Source organism: Polyergus mexicanus, unplaced genomic scaffold (genome assembly GCF_030449975.1).
Source record: "Polyergus mexicanus isolate NDT 795.1 unplaced genomic scaffold, iyPolMexi1.0 SCAF_4, whole genome shotgun sequence".
Classification (NCBI taxonomy): domain Eukaryota; kingdom Metazoa; phylum Arthropoda; class Insecta; order Hymenoptera; family Formicidae; genus Polyergus; species Polyergus mexicanus.
Genome location: NW_027223324.1, coordinates 230704 through 253050, shown reverse-complemented (window position 1 = coordinate 253050; position 22347 = coordinate 230704). Strand labels below are relative to the sequence as shown.

At 30.4% G+C, this 22347-nt stretch overlaps 1 protein-coding gene across 11 annotated transcripts in view; it reads left to right on the top strand.

Annotated features, from left to right (window-relative positions):
- Piezo (piezo) overlaps window positions 1-22204 on the top strand; it is a 27947-nt gene extending 5743 nt beyond the window's left edge. Inside the window, exons 3-40 of one of the 11 annotated variants that reach the window (XM_070295149.1) lie at window positions 1384-1599; window positions 1799-2025; window positions 2257-2688; window positions 3764-3886; window positions 4673-4720; window positions 5018-5132; window positions 5214-5323; window positions 5394-5660; window positions 5883-6209; window positions 6298-6443; window positions 6522-6668; window positions 6745-6875; window positions 6970-7112; window positions 7189-7365; window positions 7456-7972; window positions 8052-8147; window positions 8223-8665; window positions 8889-9288; window positions 10795-10857; window positions 11217-11362; window positions 11942-12118; window positions 13551-13838; window positions 13933-14009; window positions 14886-14963; window positions 15651-15731; window positions 16471-16747; window positions 16816-16973; window positions 17049-17186; window positions 17291-17446; window positions 17631-17778; window positions 17899-18113; window positions 18181-18339; window positions 18429-18555; window positions 18774-19180; window positions 19415-19716; window positions 19808-20051; window positions 20230-20457; window positions 20775-22204. In XM_070295149.1, the coding sequence (XP_070151250.1) occupies window positions 1384-1599; window positions 1799-2025; window positions 2257-2688; window positions 3764-3886; window positions 4673-4720; window positions 5018-5132; window positions 5214-5323; window positions 5394-5660; window positions 5883-6209; window positions 6298-6443; window positions 6522-6668; window positions 6745-6875; window positions 6970-7112; window positions 7189-7365; window positions 7456-7972; window positions 8052-8147; window positions 8223-8665; window positions 8889-9288; window positions 10795-10857; window positions 11217-11362; window positions 11942-12118; window positions 13551-13838; window positions 13933-14009; window positions 14886-14963; window positions 15651-15731; window positions 16471-16747; window positions 16816-16973; window positions 17049-17186; window positions 17291-17446; window positions 17631-17778; window positions 17899-18113; window positions 18181-18339; window positions 18429-18555; window positions 18774-19180; window positions 19415-19716; window positions 19808-20051; window positions 20230-20457; window positions 20775-20886 (7646 nt within the window). In that variant the 3' untranslated portion in view covers window positions 20887-22204. Of the gene's footprint in view, window positions 1-1383; window positions 1600-1798; window positions 2026-2256; window positions 2689-3754; window positions 3887-4672; window positions 4721-5017; window positions 5133-5213; window positions 5324-5393; window positions 5661-5882; window positions 6210-6297; window positions 6444-6521; window positions 6669-6744; window positions 6876-6969; window positions 7113-7188; window positions 7366-7455; window positions 7973-8051; window positions 8148-8222; window positions 8666-8888; window positions 9289-10794; window positions 10858-11216; window positions 11363-11941; window positions 12119-13550; window positions 13839-13932; window positions 14010-14885; window positions 14964-15650; window positions 15732-16470; window positions 16748-16815; window positions 16974-17048; window positions 17187-17290; window positions 17447-17630; window positions 17779-17898; window positions 18114-18180; window positions 18340-18428; window positions 18556-18773; window positions 19181-19414; window positions 19717-19807; window positions 20052-20229; window positions 20458-20774 lie in introns of all 11 variants that reach the window. The other 10 variants (XM_070295148.1, XM_070295147.1, XM_070295156.1 and 7 more) reach the window with 10 other exon arrangements.
- Window positions 22205-22347: the final 143 nt, after the last annotated feature.

Sequence of the window (22347 nt, the reverse complement as noted above, 5' to 3'; positions counted from 1 at the left end):
ATAAAAAAGACAATCAGTTAAGTACTCTATTCTTGATATTGATTTTATACATGTAACTGCTTCAAAAATAAATAATAATATTAATATTAAAATTAAAGGAGAATAATATTAATTTCTTAGAAATATTGTATATAATATTAAAAACACAAAAATATTTATTATAAAAAAAGAAAAATATCTGCACCACAATATATACATATATAAACAATATTAACGCAAAGAAAGAAATCACACGGTAGCAATTGTTGCAATAATTAGCGAAATTTTGTGCAGAAATCTGTGGTAAACTTTGCTTGGCAGCCACACAATGTCGTTATTTAGATGTGTCGGGCAAATTTATCATGTGCTATGAATAGAATGAGTAAGTTGCTAGAGGCGACTGAAAATGACACAATATTCGTGCGAACATTTTTAAAAAAGTTCAAATAATACAAATTCTAGCATGTTATAATACATCTGAACTAACGGACAAACAACTTACACTCATGAAACATTTAATACATAACGTTACCGAAAGTAATTATCATCGGCAGACCAAACTCCCCGCAATGATTGACATTAATTATCGCATATGTGTTTGTCATGCTTATATACCGGGTGTTTATTAAATTAATTATAGATTATTACGAATACAATATGTACATCAAAGAAATATGTTTATCTAAAAAATTAATTTTTTTATCCTATCAATTTAAATACATATATCTATAATATAAAGCATATTAAATATTGCATATAATTTCTTAAATCAACAAGCATTTAAAACACTACATTTAAATATACAATAAAATAATAAAAATAAAAGATTTTATTACGACAATCGGAGGGATTGAAATGTCACTTCCTAGAGAGCATCGTTATTGACTGTGTGTCGAGTAACTCCAATCTCATCGTAAATGACCTTTTCACAAATGTAGGAACAATCATATCAACAGCTGCATATGCTTTTTATGTGCTGTCATATATTTCATCATCGAGGGAAGATCTCTTCTATGAAGTTTTGAAGACAAAAGCAAACTAAATCATTTTATAATTGAAATAAGTTGGCATAAGTTTTCTCTCTCTCTTTCTCTCTCCCTCCCTCTCGGACAAAAGGCATGTGAATGTTCCTATTATCTTGACTAAAATAAAAAAATTTATTACCAATTTTTATTTTCTCTTTCTTTTATGTAATAAAAACGTAAAATTGGGATTTTACATCTTCATATTCCTATTTTTTAAATTTAATATCTCTTTTAGATCTTGTTCAAGAACTTTAGAACTCTTTAAAAAAGACCATTTTTTAAATTGTATGTGTGGCAAAAAAATCAAAAATTCTATTAATTATATCGCAATTCTAAAAATGGAAATGCAAATTTTATATAAATGAATTTTAATTTACAGGTACGATATGGCGACCAGTGGGGCTGTCGATTATCTATCTGGGATTGATGTTATATTCTCCGATGGTCCCAATACCGACGCCCAGAACTATGACAGGTCACACGGGAATATATCTAAAGACTTGCATCTGCTTAGCCTTCATTATAGCCATAGCTCAGATCACCTTTCACATAGTTCTCCTATCGTTACCGCCCTACGGATACTTCCTGCAAAACTGTAAGTAACACTTTGATAAAAAATATATTATGTTATCTTCATATCTTTATACAAAAAAGTTTAAACAATAAATCTATTGATGTTTTCTAAATAAATAAATATATACATATATAATCTTTGACTTAAATATTAAAATTTGAAAAATACATAATATTTTTAATTTTTAATTTTAAATTACAAATAAATTTTACACTTTCAGGCGAGTTTCTAGAGAAGCTTTTCAGACACATAGGCTTTGTCAGATTAGATAGCGCATCTGTATGGGAAATATTTTATTGGCTGACGCCGGAATTTCTAGTCTTACCCACCGTACTCACTGTATATTTTATATGTCGTTTTCTTACACAAAAACGTATTAGCGACGAGGAAGAAGAGCCTTCTCGTCGGGAAAATAAGCAGAAGAAAACGAAAGATAGCACCACAAAGGTAATCGTGTCTCCGTGCCTAAAAGAAAGATTGTATGTTTAGTATAATTTCCTAATTACTAATTAATATATTTAAAATGTCATATATATATTTGCGTTATCCGAATTTTTCAATCAAAATAGCTCCAAATCAGTCCTTCACTCCAAACTGCCCTCTCAACATTGTATTCCGCAAAATTAAAATCGATACCTGGCCGAAGATAACTCACGCCTACGCACGTTAATGATTCAGATAATCAACTTCCTGGGAGGTATCGGTACCTACGTCGTCCTGGCTTCATTGTGCTGTGTCGCGGCCTTGAAACCATCGATAGAAGCGGCTTTCTACTTCCTGGTGTTTCTCGGCGCCGCAACATGCTGGGCCTGCAACAAAGAATTGCAAAAGAAATTCGCCGTGATTTGCAGGATTATCATGGTTATCGTGATCGCACACATTGTCGCGTTGCTCGCATATCAAAATGAATGGCCTCAAGAAATTATTCCCGTATCCAGCGCTTGGTCGCGTTATCTGGCTCTGGCTGCAGTTTATCGCACCAACTGCAGCGATCCGAGGAATGTGGAGTATACAAATGATGCCGATTGGTTGATTTATGGATATGCTTTGAGACTCTTCTGGCTGTATTATGTCCTCGCATTGCAATCGCAATTTCTTAGTAAAAAACCGGTGAGTTTAGATATTTTCCAATTTAATCACAATTACAATATTATAAAAAATAATTTCTTCTATATATTCTAGTATTCTATTATATCTATCATAATCAAAGAAAAAAAGATATTATTTAAAAATATTGAATTTATGCATAAATTTATATTACAATATAGTAAGTAATATTATTAGTAAATAATATTACAATATATAAAGATCATGTTACTAACAAATATTAGAGATTGCAATATCCTTAATGTATTTTTTGTTATTTAGAATTTTTAAAGCGAGATAGTTGTACTTTTAACGCAAAGTATATTAGAATTATTTTTTTGTTTTTATATAAAAAAAAACATTTGAATTTAGATATACTTTTATAACTTTCATAGATAAAGCTATAGTATTAGTCTAGATAGAAATTTGGTGTTGTGATTAATGGAACTTAATTAAAATAGCAATACGATTAAATATCTTTATATACAATATACTAAATTTTTTATTGGGAACACTGTATCAAGCGGCATTTTCTCTCTCTATTGTTTCTTTTGGGTATACTTTAAACTTGAAGATTCTATTCCAAGCCATACGCTGTCTGCCTATTGCGTGTAACATAATTAACCTATTTGTGGATAAGGAATAATTAATATTAGCATCGCAAATAACAGCTGATCATCTAACAAAAAACCTTTAAACTAACTCAAATGTAACTGAGAGTTTACTAATTACAAACTTGCCAAATATAAATTCATTTATATATTTCTTTTTTTTTCTTTTTTTTTTGCAAAATTACGAAGATAATGTCTTTGTAATAATATTTTAAAATTTATGATTAGATACAATAAATATAACATCAAATTTATTATTATAATTATTATGGTTAATTTTAACTACAGTGATTATAATAATATAATATTATGTTCCCATAAATAAAAAAGAAGATGAAAGTATGATTTAATTATAGAGAAGATATAATTCAGTGTTTAAGAAAACATTTTTGAAAATTTCTAAATTTCATGTAATTTTGGCGATTCTGTCGATTATGATTTGTGGAAAACTTTGAAAATATCTTGCTTGTACTAACGAGGCATTACAGGCAAAGGAATCGAAGCGGTTAAGTGGCAAACTGGAGAATCTGGACACTTCATTGTCCAGACACGTGTCCATCAGACGTAGAACACCTTCTGAAAGATGGCAATCAGCGCGACGTAAGGCTCGTGTAAGGATTCGTCCCACATGAGCCAATTTGATATATGTACACAATTGATGCTTCCACATATTTGTGATTATGTAAAAACTCTTCCTTTTTGTCAGCTATATTTTATTTCAGATTTTATATCACTGATACGGCATTGAATGTCAAGATTGCATAAAGTTTTCTATTTCAAACCCATTTTCCAATTGTTCAGTTGTCCATTTCTATAAGAACGTCACTAACTTCTCGAAACTTTTGATATCGTCAAGCTTTTAAATATATCTGTCACGCATATTTAGTATACCAAAATTTTTTCTATTGTCTTCATTTTCGATAACATTTTCAGATTTACGATTATTTAATCTTTTAAATAATATCTTTAATTTTATCTTTTATTTTATTTTTATCTTTAATTTTTGTAAATAATATCTTACATTTGCTTATCGTGATTACATGTTATAATATTTCTCTTACTCTTTTTCATTTTATTTTTACTCTTTATATATATATATAATAAATCTTTTTTAGCATTTTTTTAAATTGTATTAAATATGCATTGAACAATGCTTCATTCACAATTTTGATTTCAAAAGGTTTTGACTTTAGTCTCACGCAGCTTCATTTATCAATAAATCTCTGCTTAAATTTTCTTTGAGAATTGATTTTTTGTAAAAAAATTGTTTCGTCTACTTTAAAATATTTTTCGTATTTTTATTTGCTATCGCCTTCCAGATGTGCGGTTGTTGTTTAATGCTGAGCAAAATCTTTTTCCGTTTGGATGCTGCTATGTTTAGTTTGCGATTGTTTTAGAAGCCGGTCGTAGATTCGTCATTACCAACAATCGACGAGCGAACGCCTGTACGTATATCAATTAAATATGCATGATTAATTAATTATTCGCTAACAATTCACTCTCCTTGTGCATGTGATAAAAATCACATTAATAAACTGGTGAAGGTAAATGCCTATTGTCACATATATTTTGTATGAGCATGCCATTATTAACATGATAGATCGTTAAAAAAATGTTAGTTTAGTAATAGCGGTACATATATAATGTAAAGTACATTTTATAGAAAAAGAATAAAATAATATTTCAATTATTATATTGAAAAATATTCAACAAAGAAGTAGAATGTTTCTTGTGCTACACAGTTGATGCGGTTTGGATCCGGAAGAACGGGGCTTCTTCAAGATTCCACGACCGGAAGTATCATCGTTCAGGACGGTCATCAGGACGACAGTATACAAATGCAAAGTCTCAGTGAAGGTAATGATACAAATACTATAACGTATGATAAATTTATGCGTAAACAATTAAAAATTATTAATTAATTATCTTGTAAATTAGAGGTGCCTGATGATACACCAGGTATCATCGAACAAATAATTATGGCAGTATACTCCATCTTCCAATTAATAGTAAACTCATCATATCTGGCTACAAACATAATAATGATGGTAAGCATGAGAAATCAGAAAATAAAGACTACGAACAAATAAATCGAATAATCGTTTCGTCATCTTTCAGACATGGAGTATAATGTATCATAGCTGGACGACATTCGTTCTGCTTTTATGGGCATTGATTCTATGGATGGTTCCCGATAAACGTGCTTCCATGATGAAGTGCTCTCCCTTCATCGTGTTCTATGCAACTCTTCTGGTTCTCGGACAATATGTTTATAGTATGGATTTGAATGACAATGAATTGCCGCGAAACGTGAGCGACATCGACATTTCTGAAATTGGCTTCAGCAAAGCTGATGAGCTCAGCCGTTGGCATCTAATAGTTAAGGTGTAAATTATAATTATTAAAGTACAAGATATCTTTTATAAATAAAATTTATTTCTCTAAATAATAATATTTTTATTATTTAAAAATTATTATATAAATCATTAAATTATTAATATTATATCTCCCTCTCTCTTAAATTTCTATATCGTATTTTATAAATCATATTATATTATATATGTACAAACATAATACTTAAACAAAATTTTATTTATTTATTTAAAGTGTCTATTTATATCCATGTTCTGGATCACTATGAGACAATATATGGCAGAACGAAAACGACAACAGCGATTTTCCACTTTGAGAGACATGATAGCGCCGTTACACGTGTCTGTCTCGACAGCCACAACTGCCATGAGTCACGGTGAGCCAGAAATCAAGAGCAAATTTATGAAAAACGTTGGGAAGCTATTGCATAATCTATTGACAAAATTCTGGATTGCCGTGGTAGCAATCATGCTGTTCATCTGTGGCATTACGGGCGAACGTATGACAGTCTTTAGAATAGTTTACATGTCGCTGTTTCTCTTCTTTGTCATCACATTCCAGGTGTCGTATTTGATTCTTAGACACGCGCATATAAATATATATTTAAAATTTATTAATAAAGATGTATTTTTTATAAATAAATTTTTAGATATCGTGGATAGCGTGGAGAAGAATGATGTACGGATTCTGGGTGACTGTCATTGGATATTCAATTGCTATGCTGATTCTCGTTTATACGTATCAGTTTCGGAATTTTCCGAGTTACTGGAATGACCTCGGTATAGATTCAGATTTGTGAGTAATTCTTAATTGTTATTCATTAGTCATTTACATCTCCCAATGAACGCATTTATTCTGTTATCATTTTATCAGACAAATGGATATTGGATTGGAAAAGTACCAGATCAAAGACCTATTCGTGAGGTTGCTGACCCCAACGTTTTTCGTCATTATCACAGTGCTTCAGATTCATTATTTCCACAAGGACTTTCTTAATGTTACCAATATCGACAGATTAGAGTTTGTATAGAAATAATATATCATATATCATTATATAATAACAATATCTAAAAGTGTATATCTTCATCAATTTTAGGCCTGAAAGTTCATTTAGACGCGCCAGTCTGGGATACTCGCCTAGTTTAAATATTCCAGTATCTTCACCGGCTGATGTTACGCTCACTGAAAACGAAAATTATACAATATACACATTGAAGCAGTTAAAACGTACATATGCTCTCGTCATTTATTTTTTTTACCGATTATTATTATCATTCTAACGTCACGAAATTTTATAAAATGTTTTTGAAATTTCTTACAGATATGTCAAAATTAGAAAGAATTGCGCTATTTCAAAGAATAACGAAACATCTAGTAAATTTTTACAATTATACTTGGCTCTTTCTCGAAATTCACATGCAGAAAATTATTTTTATTTCATTCATACTTTTATGTATCAATGATGTAAGTAAAATCATTATAATTTATTACGATTATTAGATAAAATAATAAATTGATCGCATAAATAAAAATGTTTTAGGTATGCGCAATAAATTTCTTCTTTATCGTCGCCGTAGTTGTGATGATCAATTTCAAAAGAAACATCCAAATAAATGCAATTAATATTATGGCTGCGATAATATCGCTTTTAATGGTCACCAAAATGTTGTATCAAATCCAATATATCAATCATGATAACTGGAACGTCAATTGCACTGTAAAAATTAAAACTGTTATATACTTTAGTACAACAAAAGAGAAATTTTTCTTATAATTTAATTCCACGTATTATTCCAAATAATTTCAGAGATACGGAGAGGAGGATAATCAACAATATGCAAGCAACAATACTGTCTACAACATAGCCGAATGGTTTGGGATGAAAAAAGCGGGGCCGGGTAAACTTCCGGATTTATTGAAAGGCTATATTGGCATCGTTACTGTGACGACTTTCAGAAAAATTATTAGGATTCGTCAATGGTTTTATCGCCATAATAAAGGAGAACCATTGGAGACTCCTCAAATAATGTTTCCGAATATCACTAGAGCGGATGCTGATAAGGGGCTACCAGAATGCTTAAAGTTCCTCTTCAACTACGGTTTCTATAAATTCGGCCTTGAGATGTGCCTCATCGGGATTGTTACGCTCATCGGCACAAGACTAGATTTTTACTCTGTTTTATATAGCGTGTGGCTATTATTATTTTTCCCGTTAAAGAGAAAAACCGTAGCGCGAATCTGGCCTTGTTTCAGAAGTTTTGCTATTATTCTTCTACCTATTCAATATGCCATCGTTGTGGCTCCACCTTCGTGGCTCTGTATAGGTAATATGATGACAAATATAAATCTTCAAATTAGATGAAGCAAATAAATTATTTTTTTTCCGATTTGTCTTATTGTTAGAATATCCATGGACCGAGTCTGAGATGATGAGACGACTGCAGGAATGGATGTATCTTCCTGATCCAGATTTTCCACCAAATTCGAAAAAACTGATTTGTGAGTTTTGTTAATTTTATTCTTAAAATTGACGAAAAAGCTTTGCAACATTGTTACGTATCTCTCTTTATTTAGGCGATTTTATCTTATTGATGATGATCGTGCGACAAAGTCTAGTCTTTCATATCGAACAACAAAGCTTGCAATCTGGCAGAGATTTTGTAGCTGGCCATAATTATTCCGTCTTCCAAGATATGGAGAAACCAAATTTTGTGAATCCTGTCAAAGATTACGTATCGCACATTCAATCTTGGCTGGACATAATTAAACGCGGTTGCATGATGAGTCTCATGTGGGTGACATTATCGATTATGTTCTTGGCTGGAACGAAAAGAACAAATCTCTTTTCGCTCGGTTATCTCATAGGAGCATTCGTATTCCTTTGGCAAGGAAGCGACTTTTATTTGAGACCGATGAGAACTATTTTAAAATGGTGGAACCTACTAATCGGATACAACATTATTGTTATCTTTTTGAAGGCTTTACTTCAGGGTGTGGGCTGTGTCCTCATCAAAGATGTAAGTTTTTCTTCATTTTCGCTGTGTAAATTTTGATTCCATTTTTTGTAAAAAGAACATGTTTCTCTACATCAAATAAAAAATTTTAATTAAAATAATAATTAAAATAAATAAAAATAATAACATAATAGAAAATTTAATTTATAAAAATTAAAAATAAATAAAAACACAGAAAATCATCTAAAGAGTATATAAAAATTATTAATTTCTTTTATAATACTAGTTCGAAAATTCAGCCTGCTGGCTAGTACAGTTACTTGGTATCGCATGTCTGAAAAAATTCAAGAGCTCCAGTGAATTGCTGGATCCCGTCAACGAATGTAACGTCGCTAGAGAAGACATCGGAATGGTTTGGGATGGACTATGCCTTTGTTTCCTTTTAATACAGAAACGACTCTTCAAAAGCTACTACTTCTTTCATATAGTAGATGAGACAAAAGCCATGAGCATCCTAGCATCTCGTGGCGCCGAACTTCTCGAAGAGCTCCATCAGAAGCGTATAGACATCCAAGAGAATGTGGAGAAAACAGTTTTAGAAAAATTGAAATACAAAATGGATAAGATCAAGGCTAATCAGCAAAGAATACAGAGATCTTACAAAGAAATTCAAGCTCACAAAGTCGGTAAGGCAATCCTTTCTTCATAACAATAATTTTAAATAATATTCATATAGAAAAATATATTATATCAAGAAGTTATTCTGAAAAAAATATGATTGTTGTTCTTCAATAAGCGATTGTAAGATTTTACGTAGATCATGAACTACATCGACCGAACAGATAAGTTAAACGATTTTTCAAAAATTGTTACTCTCACTTGTTACTCTCTACATAAATATCGATCATTTTCAGTTCTACACTAACAAATAATTCCGTAATGTCAAATTCATAATTTTCCACAACGTCACTATCACTCCGTTGCAACACGTTCATTACATACGGCAGAGATATAATATCCAATATATCTGTATCTTTAATGCGTAAAAAAGAGGGACAGGCGCCGCTGGCGAGAACCTCCAGCGTGAGTTCCTGCGTATCGGATCATACGCCCCCGCAGGGATATCAGACGCCTCTGGACGAGGACGACGACGAGCCACCTCCGCTGACGCCACGAGCGGCATCCCTATTACAGGCTCCCACGCCAAATTCCGCCGTTATGACGGCCAGCCTCGAGGGCTATCTCGAGCCGAATCGTATTTCGTTCGGTTCGCCGCCTAGCAGCGAGCTGAATCCTCGGGGACCGTCGCCGGATGAGACATTTCCGGTATTCTCGCCCCCGCCTTACGATAGGAATCCGACCGATCGATCGTTAACATCATCTATGCGACACCGGCGTCAATCCAGCTTCCCGAGCGGTCCGCCGTGGATGAACGGGCTGCACACCCCGCGCCAATCGATCATCTCGACGATTTCTCGCTCCCCGCATTCGCATCACACGTGTAATCGCTCATCTGCAACAATCTCCTCGTCGCCAGTGTGCCACGATGTTTTATACATACGCTTCCTCACGCCTGCATATCTAAATCTTTCACGAAATACTTTACATTGTCTGATGTTCGTCTCGTCTTGTTATGAGTAGTAGGAGTGTCTCTTTTTTTTTTTTAGTAGTAAAATACTGTATGATAAGACGTATAACTAAAAAGAATTAATATTAATGTATATAAATATTTAAATGTTTATAGGTCTCTATCTATGTATATTCAATTTTTTATCATTCTCTATTATTTTTTATTTTTTTTTTATCATTATTATTTACCATATATATATATATATATATATATATATCTGTTATCATTTAACGATAACAGATAATGATAAATCTTGTAATTAATCTTTATAAATTTCTTAGCATATATATATGCTAAAAAATTTATAAATTAAATATATATATATATATTCAAAATTATTTCTATAAAATAATAAAGTTTTCCTTGTATCGATTAATAATTATAATTTTTCAGCAATTTTTCAGCAATCTCATCAACGACAGACTCGAAGAATTTAATTGTGAATTACTTAATATACATATGTGTGACATACTGTAATATATTATGTGCTCTGTAGCAATATTGCTAAATTTTTTTAGTTTTTTCTATTTTTATTTTATTTTTTTTTGTGTCTTTTTATTAGATGAACTCTATCCAGGAACACGGCCATTATACAAAATTCGTACGCCGAAGACTAACAGAGAGGGTAAATTTATATTATAGTTATCTGTGCTTTTCCTTAATCGATATTCCCATCCCAATGATCCTAGATCTATTCTACAGTCTAACTTGTATATAAGATGTACAGTCTAAAAATAGAAAAGCTTATGTATAGTTTGAGAAATGGCTGTTGTATCAATAAATTTCATAATTATTTCATTATCTATTGACGTGCATATTTGTGTATTTTTAATGGAAACGTAAAATGAGGATATTAAAATTACAGTATAAACGCCTTAAATATTCTCGCACTTTCTCCTAACTATATTATCACTATACATGCATGGCTTTTGCTTACGTGTTAGAAATAACTTATTAAAAACCGATAATCTCTTTTACAATTAGCTATCAGATCGGGCGACTATTACATGTTTGACGATCTGGATGACGATGATGTTACCGATTTGGTTCCTGATAGCGAAGTCGAGAAGAAGGAGAAAAAACTGGTCCGTGAACAGGAGCGACACAAAAGAAGAATGACTGTTTCGGAGGTATGTAGATGAAGAACATATAAGTACCGGATTATTCATTATTTTGTGATTTTTCAAAGATTTCGGTATGAATTTGAGTGTGATTATGCTGTGAAATTCAATAAACAATTAAGTTTTTTGTGTTACATTTCACTAATCTTCTAATAAGATACTACGGTTCATCGAGACCTGAAAAAATTCCAAATATTATACAAATAAATTCTAATTATTTACATTTGTATATTTCTGTGAAATCTGTATATTATATTTATAAAAACATATAATATCTTAAAATTTTCAAAAAATATTTTGAAAAAACATTTTGAGATTAGACAGACCACTTTATAGCCGAATGATAGGTCTTTTCGTATAAAGATCGCAAATATTTTCTCATGTATGCCATTTTTACTATCTCATCTCTTTTTTTGCTCTAAGTCTATCGATCGCACCGTCAACCCTCTCTCTCCCTTTCTCTCTTTCTGTCTCCTCGTCGAAGATGAAAGACCCCACGCAATACGTCCGGACCAAAACGAAGCAAATCGAATGTAAATCGAATGTAAATATTGAATCGTGAGAACTGACGCGTAAGTCTCCTTGCAGTTGATGAACACGCTGATTAAGACAGACATTGAAATTGCGACGCACGTCGCCATGTATGGAGGGACCGAAAAGGACGCGCTGAGACTCCGACGTAGAAGCGTACCCTTGACTCGGAAGAAATCATCCATGTCCTATCTGAGCGCTCGCTCCGAGACTGATACTGCCATGGCTACCGATGTGAGACATTCCCTTTCCCTTTAAAAGGCTGCATGACCGCTGCAGGCACTTATTTGGCTATAATCGTCAACTTTTACCCTTGTTTGTAACACTGTCTCCAAACGACTACATCAAGCAGACAGATCTCACTATTGAATATCAATGTGCGGTTGACTTTTTCTCGAGGGAAAAATTGAATCTTATATTTTATATAGAAAAACATATTTTATTATAAAGTATATTATTAGATTAATTTATTATATATATAAATGCTTAACTCCCTGTTTCAGAAAAATCAACTGCAGATTATTTTATCAATAAGAACCGATTTTTGGCTATTGCTTTCCTGTCCTGCAAAGTCCTGTCTCGCACATTTTTGTGCTAGTATATTCTTCTTGTTAGTATCATTCTTCTGTATTACTGCTTCTTCATTCGTCGATAAAGCAATTTATTCTACTCCGCCCTTTATATTTTTATTTTACTGATATCTTAGTTTTATTTTTCGCGAAAAATTATTAACTTGCCACATTAACATTATTATATATTTTTTTTCTTCTATATAATTTTTTTCCAGTATAATTAATAAGATATTCTTTATACAGTTTAATTTATTGTATATTATAATATATGTATTGTAATATTTTTATTTATATGTTTTATTTTTTTTGCTAAACATGATTTAACGCACAATATAATATAAAATAATCAATAGTATTCTTTTATATAATTATGATGACTAAATATATACGTGCATATATATAATCTTAATAGCATTTATACAACGCTTTTATTTGTCGATGACACTTCTTTCTTCTCTTCTGAGCTCTCGGCTTCGTAGTAGCAAATTATAGAAAGCAAAATCTTACTTATTATATTATTACTGTGGTCTTTGTTGTCTTCATATCGTCTAACATCGTACTTAATTTTAATTAATTTATGTCGTAATCACGCAGAATTTTGGCGAGGTATTTTATCGTATACACAAATTTGTATAAAAATCAGCTTATTTCAAATTTGGAAATTTATTGTAATTCTCTCTTGTAATTATATAGTGATTGTACGCTTGTTATGTTTACATCTGTATGAGTACATCTATAAAAAAGTATTAACAAAAATATAATCAATTTAAAAAATAGGCATTTTGATTATAATTAAAAACTGTCGATAATAGGAATAATTTTGAAAATTATAAGATGAGAAATAGTACAGCTCGAATATCAACAAATAAAATTATTGATAAACGTGCCTAAAAAAAGTTTTTTTAATTCTATTCTTAATTTTTATAGGAAAGTAATAATTATTCGATCATCGTTCAATACATTTTGTACGAAACTTTGCATTTTTTTCGACAGATTTAATTATTTTCAAGCTCACGATTTCAATTTAAACACTGTATATGTATGCGTGTATGTAATATTCTTTGATATATAAAATTTATTGTAAAATTAATTAGGGTCCCGATCAAACGAGTCTCACTTCAGTAGACATGGAAGATAAAGAAGCTACAGACTTGGCTAAAACACCAGAATCTTTTGACGAAGAGGAGGACAAATTAGAAGACAAGAAAGAAGACGACAAAGAAAAAGAAGAGGAGAAAAAAGCCTCATTCTCCACATATCTCAAGTTTCTCTTGGTGATGATCAACAGCACTTTAATATCGATGACGAAATATCTAAATCAATTCTCTCACGATTATAGATATATTCGCAAAGTTTTAGCGAGAGAGAAAAAAACTCTAAAGGTAAATCATATTAGAAGAAAGAAATCTTAATTTCCACAAATAAAATAGTAGTAGTGAATATTTTTAATATTATTAGCAATTATTATGTATTTAGGCAAAACCAGATTTTAGAATGGGAACGCGATTAGGAATAAATCAAATATGGCAGCCGATACCTCTAATACAGGAACGGTAAGTTTGCTTTCTCTTTCTCTCATGTATTACAAATCTTATAATTATAAAACTAAATTTTGCATTGTAGTTGTTTATTATATAATTGAGAAACTGTATATATATATATATATATATATATATATATATATATATATATATATATACACATATATATTTATTATTATTAACTCTATAAAAAATTTTAGCGTCCACAAGAAAGTTATTCTCTTTTGTTACCTAGGAAAATTTATATTACTTATTGCTTATGGTTATGAGAAATTCTAGTTTCATAGATATACAATAGAATATTAATTACTTTCACGCTGTACTCCTTCGGCTTTTCAAGCGCCAGCTTGTAAATATGTAGTTGCATAAATTATATATAATTTGTGTAGCTGCTATTTGCATATATGTTCGTTTAAACAGATACAAGTCTACTTTTACAAGACGCTAATTTTCTGTAAATATATTACGCAATATATAACACTTTAACTCTTTCTTATATTTCTTTTATATCTTTTTAATAGCTTACCGCATATATATATATATATATTCATAATTTAAACTAAATAATTAAAAATATTTTTATTTACTTTTAAAATCGTAACAATAAATTGTTTTAGTAAACAGTAAAAAAACTGCGGAAAGGAATTAATTTGTAGCTCTGTAGTATTGCAAAGCATACTTCAAAATATTAATTGGCGTCAAAAAGCATTTATAGTTAACTTGCGCTTCCTCCCTCACGTTCTATTAGAGCATAAATTAGTAAAAAGTCTAAAACCCGGTATTTAAAAAATATGTAAGTATACAAAGAGCGTAATTTTAGCGATCTCAGAATTAAAAAAGAAAAAAAAAATACGTAGATGCTAGTAGTAAATGTGCTCGCTGTAACAGATCGGCTACAAACGGCAATACGGAAGAACAGTTTGATCTTGGCGAAGGTCCAAGTCAACCGCGTCCACAGGATGAAAGGTAAGGGCATTTATGTTGCTGTAAAATGCTTTTAACAATAAGTGAAATTTTAGTTTATAATATTAAGATGATTCTTTTTTAAGGCTAAACTAATACTAACCCCATTGACAGTTTATCTTTATAGTAATTATTCGTATAGTAATTAATTTTAGCAAATACAATTAATTCGACCTCATCTGTGCATGCTTAATTGCAAAAATAAGTTAATCGTATATTCTTCGCATGATTATAATCATATCTTTGTTTTCTAAATTTTCTTTCAATTTTTTTATCATATATATATAAATATATATATATATATTTCATATTGTATATTTTAAACTACTTTGTGAATTATTATGTTTTACTTTTAAAGAACGGTATTTTATTTTAAAAAATCGACGTTAAATAAAACCTAAAATATATATATATATATATATATATATATATATATATATAAACATTAATTAATACACACAAAGAATAAAAATATATTTTATATATTATATTTAGATATATTTTATTATAAATATTTTAAAAAGAGATTTTCTTTTTGTTGAAATTTCTTTGTCATCATCTTCCTTTTCTCTATCATTCTCTATAATGGATAAAATTGATAATATTTTTGAATCTTGATTAAAACATTTTGCGTTTGAAATATATTCGTACGAAGTAAACGTAGAAAGAGCGTGGTGTTGTCTGTGTCAGGAAGGAGAGCTCACTGGCAGTGCCGCATATCCGAATTCTGGCGCCGAGTTTGGAGCGAGGATTGGACATGTCCTCCTCCAGGTATCGAAAGTGTGTCGTGAGATCCAAGCACCTCGATGTGCTTGGCCTCCTTATTATTTCAAACGCACTATTTGCACGCTTGCCCTCGCATGCGGCACGTCAATCGAGATCTTCTTGTATCCATTTGCCTGCCACACCTATTTTACGTGCTATATTTTATAACAAATTCTTTAAAAAAATGGAATTACTTTCTGACCCGATGAGAGTCACGTAATGATCAAGAAAACTGACTTACAATGAGTGATCTTCGTATTTAATTATCATGCACATTGACAGAAACAAACGATATTCACTGCGGTAAACGTCTTAATATTTTCGAATGTTTTTAGCTCTATTTCCACAGGAGTAATTTTTGAACTGAGCTTTAAATGTGCTTTTGATATTGATTTCTTACAGAAGAAAGATGCATTTTTATTTTAACGTATAACTGTTTAACTTCGAAATATGAAAATTTTATATATTGCAATACAAAAAAGATACTTTTCTAAAATAATTTTTTTTAAGTAAATTTTTTTATATATAACAATTTGAATTTTAAATTAAAATTTTATATTCCTACTTCTATCTTTTTGTTACACATTAAAGGATACTATGTTTTAAATTAAACAATTTGTTTATGTGTTATGTGAGATCCATATTTCACATAAGTAACATATCATCTTTCTTCTATGGATTTGTGTTGGATAAATTAAATTTAGTATTACAAAATATAACTGACTGAAAATTTTTATGTATGCAGCACACTTTTCTCGCAAGCTTTAGCAGCCCAGAAAGACGAAGAGATTAAAGAACTTTCAGAAGTGGATCAACCACCCATCATACAGCTGGCAGCATCTATTTGGTTTGGAATCCTCGCTCATTCCAGTTTACTCTGTTACTTCATGGTATTTCTTCATCAAATTAAGAACGCATCTGTACTGTCAACACCATTGCCGCTTATGGTATTTTTATGGGGTTCTTTAACGATCCCGCGACCCTCGAAGACCTTCTGGGTAACATTGATTGCATATGTCGAGGTAAGAAATACATTTTGTAGTTTTTATTTCTGAGTATATAATAAAACCAAAAATACATAAATTTTCAGGCCATTGTCATAATAAAATGTATTTTTCAATTGGAATTGATTCCTCCACCGCGAGTTACACGAAATCCATTATACGTGTCAAGAATTATGGGCGTTTTAAAGAAACCTAATTATGCCCTTTGGGATTTATTACTGCTCCTTATCTTGTTCTTTCATAGGTATACAAAAAGATATACTTGTTAACACATGCAAAAATATTTCATAAAATATAATGTCATGTAATTGATCTATAGATTAATGTTAAAATCCTTGGGCCAATGGACGGCTTCATCTCTTAAACAGCGGAAAATTATTCCTTCTCAATTAACTGTGCCGTCGAAACTACCACTTTCCGATAGAGAAGAAACTGACACCGAGAAGAAAGAAACCGAGTATGTCGCGATTATTATTGAAGAATGTTTTATTTTAAAAACATGTCATTTTTCCGTTATAAATATGTCATGCTCATCTCTTTAATCTATTTAATATTTTATAGTTTTCATGTAGAGACACCTCAAGAACGATCTTTGAACACTCACGTAACGGATGACGCACGCGATATTCCATCCACAACAGACGATAACGAGAAGCTCGTGGTGCAAGGAGAAATGCATCCTCATAATAAATCTTTGTCTAAGACAATGGATATGACGTAAGCAATAATTAATATATTTTATCAAAGTATCAATATAAATTTGTAAGAAAAATATTTTTATATACATTTCTGACAGTTTGTACGTAATAAAGATCGAAGAGAAATAATATTTTAAAAAACTTAATCTTTATCTTTGTGTTTTTTGTCTGATTAAGTCAAATTATATTTTTAAATTTTGCAGAGTCAACAAATATGCCGAACCAATAAAGAATTTCTTTGAAACGATTATCAGTCCAGTAGGCAAAGAGAAAACAAATGTTTACGCTTATATGTTTCTTTGCGATTTCTTCAATTTCCTCTTGCTCATCTTCGGCTTCTCCGCATTCGGAGTAAGAATATTGATTGCAAGATTTATTAAGTTATTTATATTTATATAAATAATAATATTGATGTGCGTATTGTACGTGTGATATTATGTATGCGTGATATTACGTATTTTCCAATTTTAGACTCAACAGGGCGATGGCGGAGTAACGGCTTATCTTCAGGAAAATCGAGTTCCTATGCCTTTCCTGCTGATGCTGCTATTACAATTTGCCCTAATCGTTATCGATAGAGCCCTTTTTCTCAGAAAATATATTGCGGGAAAATTAATATTCCAATATTGCTTAGTATTCGGTGTTCATCTCTGGATGTTCTTCATTTTACCGAGCGTAACAGACAGGTAAAAAATATGATCTTATTATCTTCTCTGAACATTTATATTATCTATAACATATTAATAATTACAGACAATTCAATGATAATCTTGCGCCGCAAATCTGGTACATGGTGAAATGCTTCTATCTTTTACTAGCAGCTTATCAATTACGACAAGGTTACCCAACTCGAATACTGGGTAACTTTCTATGCAAAAAATACAGTATTGTAAATTATGTCTTATTCAAAGGGTTGGTAAAATATTCATTACAGATATTCATATTTATTATAGATAAATGTGAAATTTTTTTTTAATATTGACCTAAAAATTATCTTGCAGATTTATGTTGGTTCCGTTTCTCTTTGAACTTCGCGCAGTTATGGATTGGATCTGGACTGATACATCTATGACCGTAATGGATTGGTTTAAAATGGAAGATATTTTCGCTAGCATTTATCAAATCAAAGTAAAAGTTCTATATAAATGCACTATAATAAACAATATTATTTGTATAAAAAAGTACAACTTTTTTCAATAATCTTAATTCGAATATTTACGTAAAATTTTTATATAACGTTTCTGTAAAAGAAAGTACTTAATTTTTTCAGCGTATAAAAAAGACTAAATTATGTCAATATTTTGCAAATTTGTATAAATTGTAATATACTTTCTATAAAATTTTAGTGCATGCGAGGAGTCGAATCAGATTTTCCTCAACCACGTGGAGAAAAGAAAAAGCAAATGAGCAAGTACTTGGTAGGCGGAAGTGCTCTCTTTTTCATAATCGGATTAATTTGGTTCCCGCTGCTTTTATTTGCACTTGGTAGTACAGTCGGCATATCGAATTTACCTTACGATGTATCTATGAAAATACGGATCGGCCCATACGAGCCCATCTATTCCATGTCCGCGCAAGGCAGCTCTATCATCGAATACACGGAAGACCAATATAAAACTCTCACAGAGATAAATTCGATAGACAGATCGGCGGTTACATTCTTCGAAAATTACATGTATTCTGATGTGGCTGCAGTGAGATTCAATACTTTCTCAAGAAAATTTTGGAGTATCTCCCCACCCGATAAAGATAGGTTCGTTCTATTTAAAAAAAAGAAGAAGATCATAACTTTAAAATAGTTAATTTAAAATCTAGAAATATTTACAATTAATAGAACCTAATTGAGCAATGGAAAATTATATATATAACAGACATGTTTTATTGCCTTCCTGGAAAAAAAATATTGTTAAATAATGTTGGAAGATAAAATCTCATGCGTTATATAAAAACATTTAAAAAATACATTTATCATTATTATTTTTTTCAGATTGAAAATGGAACTAGCTTCTAATACTACGACAATGGTTGTACATGTAGAATGGACAGTTTCAAGAAAAACAGACGTCAAGGATGCTACTGGAATTACCACAACGAATCGTGATATAGAACTGCTGCCTTTCGTAAACGGAGAGTTCAATCCTGTAAGAAAAACATTAGTGGACATGCTAAATGAGAATCCTAGCGCAGAAAATGCAACGATAATATTCCAAAGCGCTTTTCCAAAATTTCTCAAAGTCACTGCTAGAAGCACCAGCGTTGTTCCACAATTAATGCGATCGCGTCGTTCACGTAAGCATAATTGGGAGCTTAATTGAACGAACATAATTAAAATTAAAGAGCAATATTAAGAAAAATAAGATTATTACTTATATGTTTTCAGCGCAAACAGATGATGAAGATAAAGATGAAAAATATCTCTACAGAAACATTAGTATTCATTTATCAACAGAAAAAGATTGTTGCGCTCATCAACAATGGTGGATGATTCATGAGACATGCACCGACGAGCTATACAAAGATGTTTTGAACCAGGTGCCATTAAACGATTGCGATAAGTACATTATGATGTTTCTGTTCAATGACAAGGCTTTTCCTAAAGAATTGAGCTTCATCAGCGGATTCGGGTAAGTTTATAATAGTAAAGACAAAAATAGCTTTATATACATATACCTATGTGTGTCTTTTTATTGTATAATCTTACGAAAAATAATGAGAAAATATTTTATGAGCCCATTATTATTTGTGATTGTCATTATCTAATAATATTTTATATAATTACAATATAATATGTACAACATACAGGATTCTTGGTTTATATACTACGGCAGTGATAGTCATAAGTCAGATGATGCGGAAAATCGTCAGCGATATGGCACCTAAGATCATGTTCGATGATTTGCCTTTTGTCGACAGAATTCTTCGCCTCTGTTTAGATATTTATTTAGTTCGTGAAAGCGGTGATTTATGCCTCGAAGAAGACCTGTTCGCCAAATTAATCTTCCTATATAGATCGCCAGAAACACTCATTAGGTAAGCTCATAATCTTACGTTTATAAATTTTAGATATTATTGTAATATATATATATATATATATATATATATATATATATATATATATATATAAAATTTTATATATTATTATAATTTTATTGCAATTATCTGATTATTTATAAAAGTCAAGCTAAGAGATGCATATAAAAGTTCTAATTAAAAAAATTTTTTTAGTAGCTGTATAAAGCAATGATTAGACAGTTGTTAATGACAGATTAACGATTGATTTAAATATATTTTGATTTTTAGTATAGCTAAGAACTACAACACAATTGTAAAAAAATTTGTTATATTAGATGGACGAGACCACCCGAAGAAGGGGAGCCAACCGATAATGAAGATCAAGAGGAAGAAGAGGAAATACGAGAAGAAGAAAGAAGACAGGCGGAACCAACTCATCGCGATTAGATTGTAAAAAAACGAAGATTTTATAATAATTAATGTTTCGTAAATGTCGTATAAATGCTACTTATACGAAAAATTTAAAAATATGTATTTTTTCAAAATAGATCTTTCTCCAAAATGAATTTTTTTATAAAATAAGCAAGACAACATTTATCATGAGAGCCACTGTCAAAAATTACATTATTAAAAAATACAAACAAATAGGCACTCTGTTTAAGATTATCAAAGGAACTTTTCAAGCTTAAAAGACATGTGAATTTGCATTATTTATACAATAAATTTGTTATTCGCGTATGCTAGCATATTTTTTTCATAAATATTCTTTTTGTTAAGAAAAATCATTAAGTCTCTCGGAAAAAAAATTTGAAGAAAGCTCAATTACTAGATACTTCGCTGAAAAATTAATTATTCGACCAAAGTTTCGCGAAAGTCTGACATTCGGCAAAAATATCACGTTATACATACATAAGAAAACATATAATACATTAACACATATGCAGGAAGAGAGAGAGAGAGAGAGAAAAAATTATTCTATTGTAATATAATTAAGAGTCTTCTAATTACAAATGATGATATAATTTAGTAATTACAAATGATGTTACAATAGAACAAATTTTCAAATAATATATGTCTCACGCACATATTTTCAAATTTAAAAAAAAAAGACAATTTATTTGTCTTACAAAAAACTCAGGAATTCAATGTGAGCCTATTTTGTTGGAAAACAAGAACTAATGAAGTGGTTGTTCCTATTTCAAAGTTATATATATACATATATACCAGAGTATTTATATTGGATATAGCTACGTAAAGAAAATGCATAAAAATAATATTTATATATAGCATTTAATTAACATGTTTGTGAAATATATCCGATCCGAAAAATAATATGACAAATATAAAGATTTAAAAAATATATCTTTAGTCTTTAATATAAATAAATATATAAAAATATTTATTAATTATAAAAAGCTGTCAATTTTATTATTAAAGTTTTCTTTTTTGAAAACTTTTCGCGAAATATTAACATTTATATTACACATGATAAATTCTTAAAAATAAATTTAACTGTCAACGAAAAGTGCAATTGGCTTAAAATGCTTTCATCGCCAAAATTTGTGCGCTATATAGATTGTATATTTAAGATATTAAAAAGGAGCTAGGTATAATCAGATAATGAATCATCATGATTGCATTTCAGTTTTTTATACGTTTCTTTAGTTGTGAATGCATATAGCCTTGTAATTTTTAAATGCATATTTTGAATATTTAATGAAAAATGTATCGCCAAAAAAGAGAATGTTTGTACATATATACAAATAATATATGTATAAAAATATATTAGTTTATTGTAATGTACTCCTAAGACATTTTTTTTTCCGCACATGTACAGATATCCTCTTAGATATCCTATTATCCTCTTCCAAATATTCTTTAAAGCTCAGAAACTGTTAGTTTTCAATA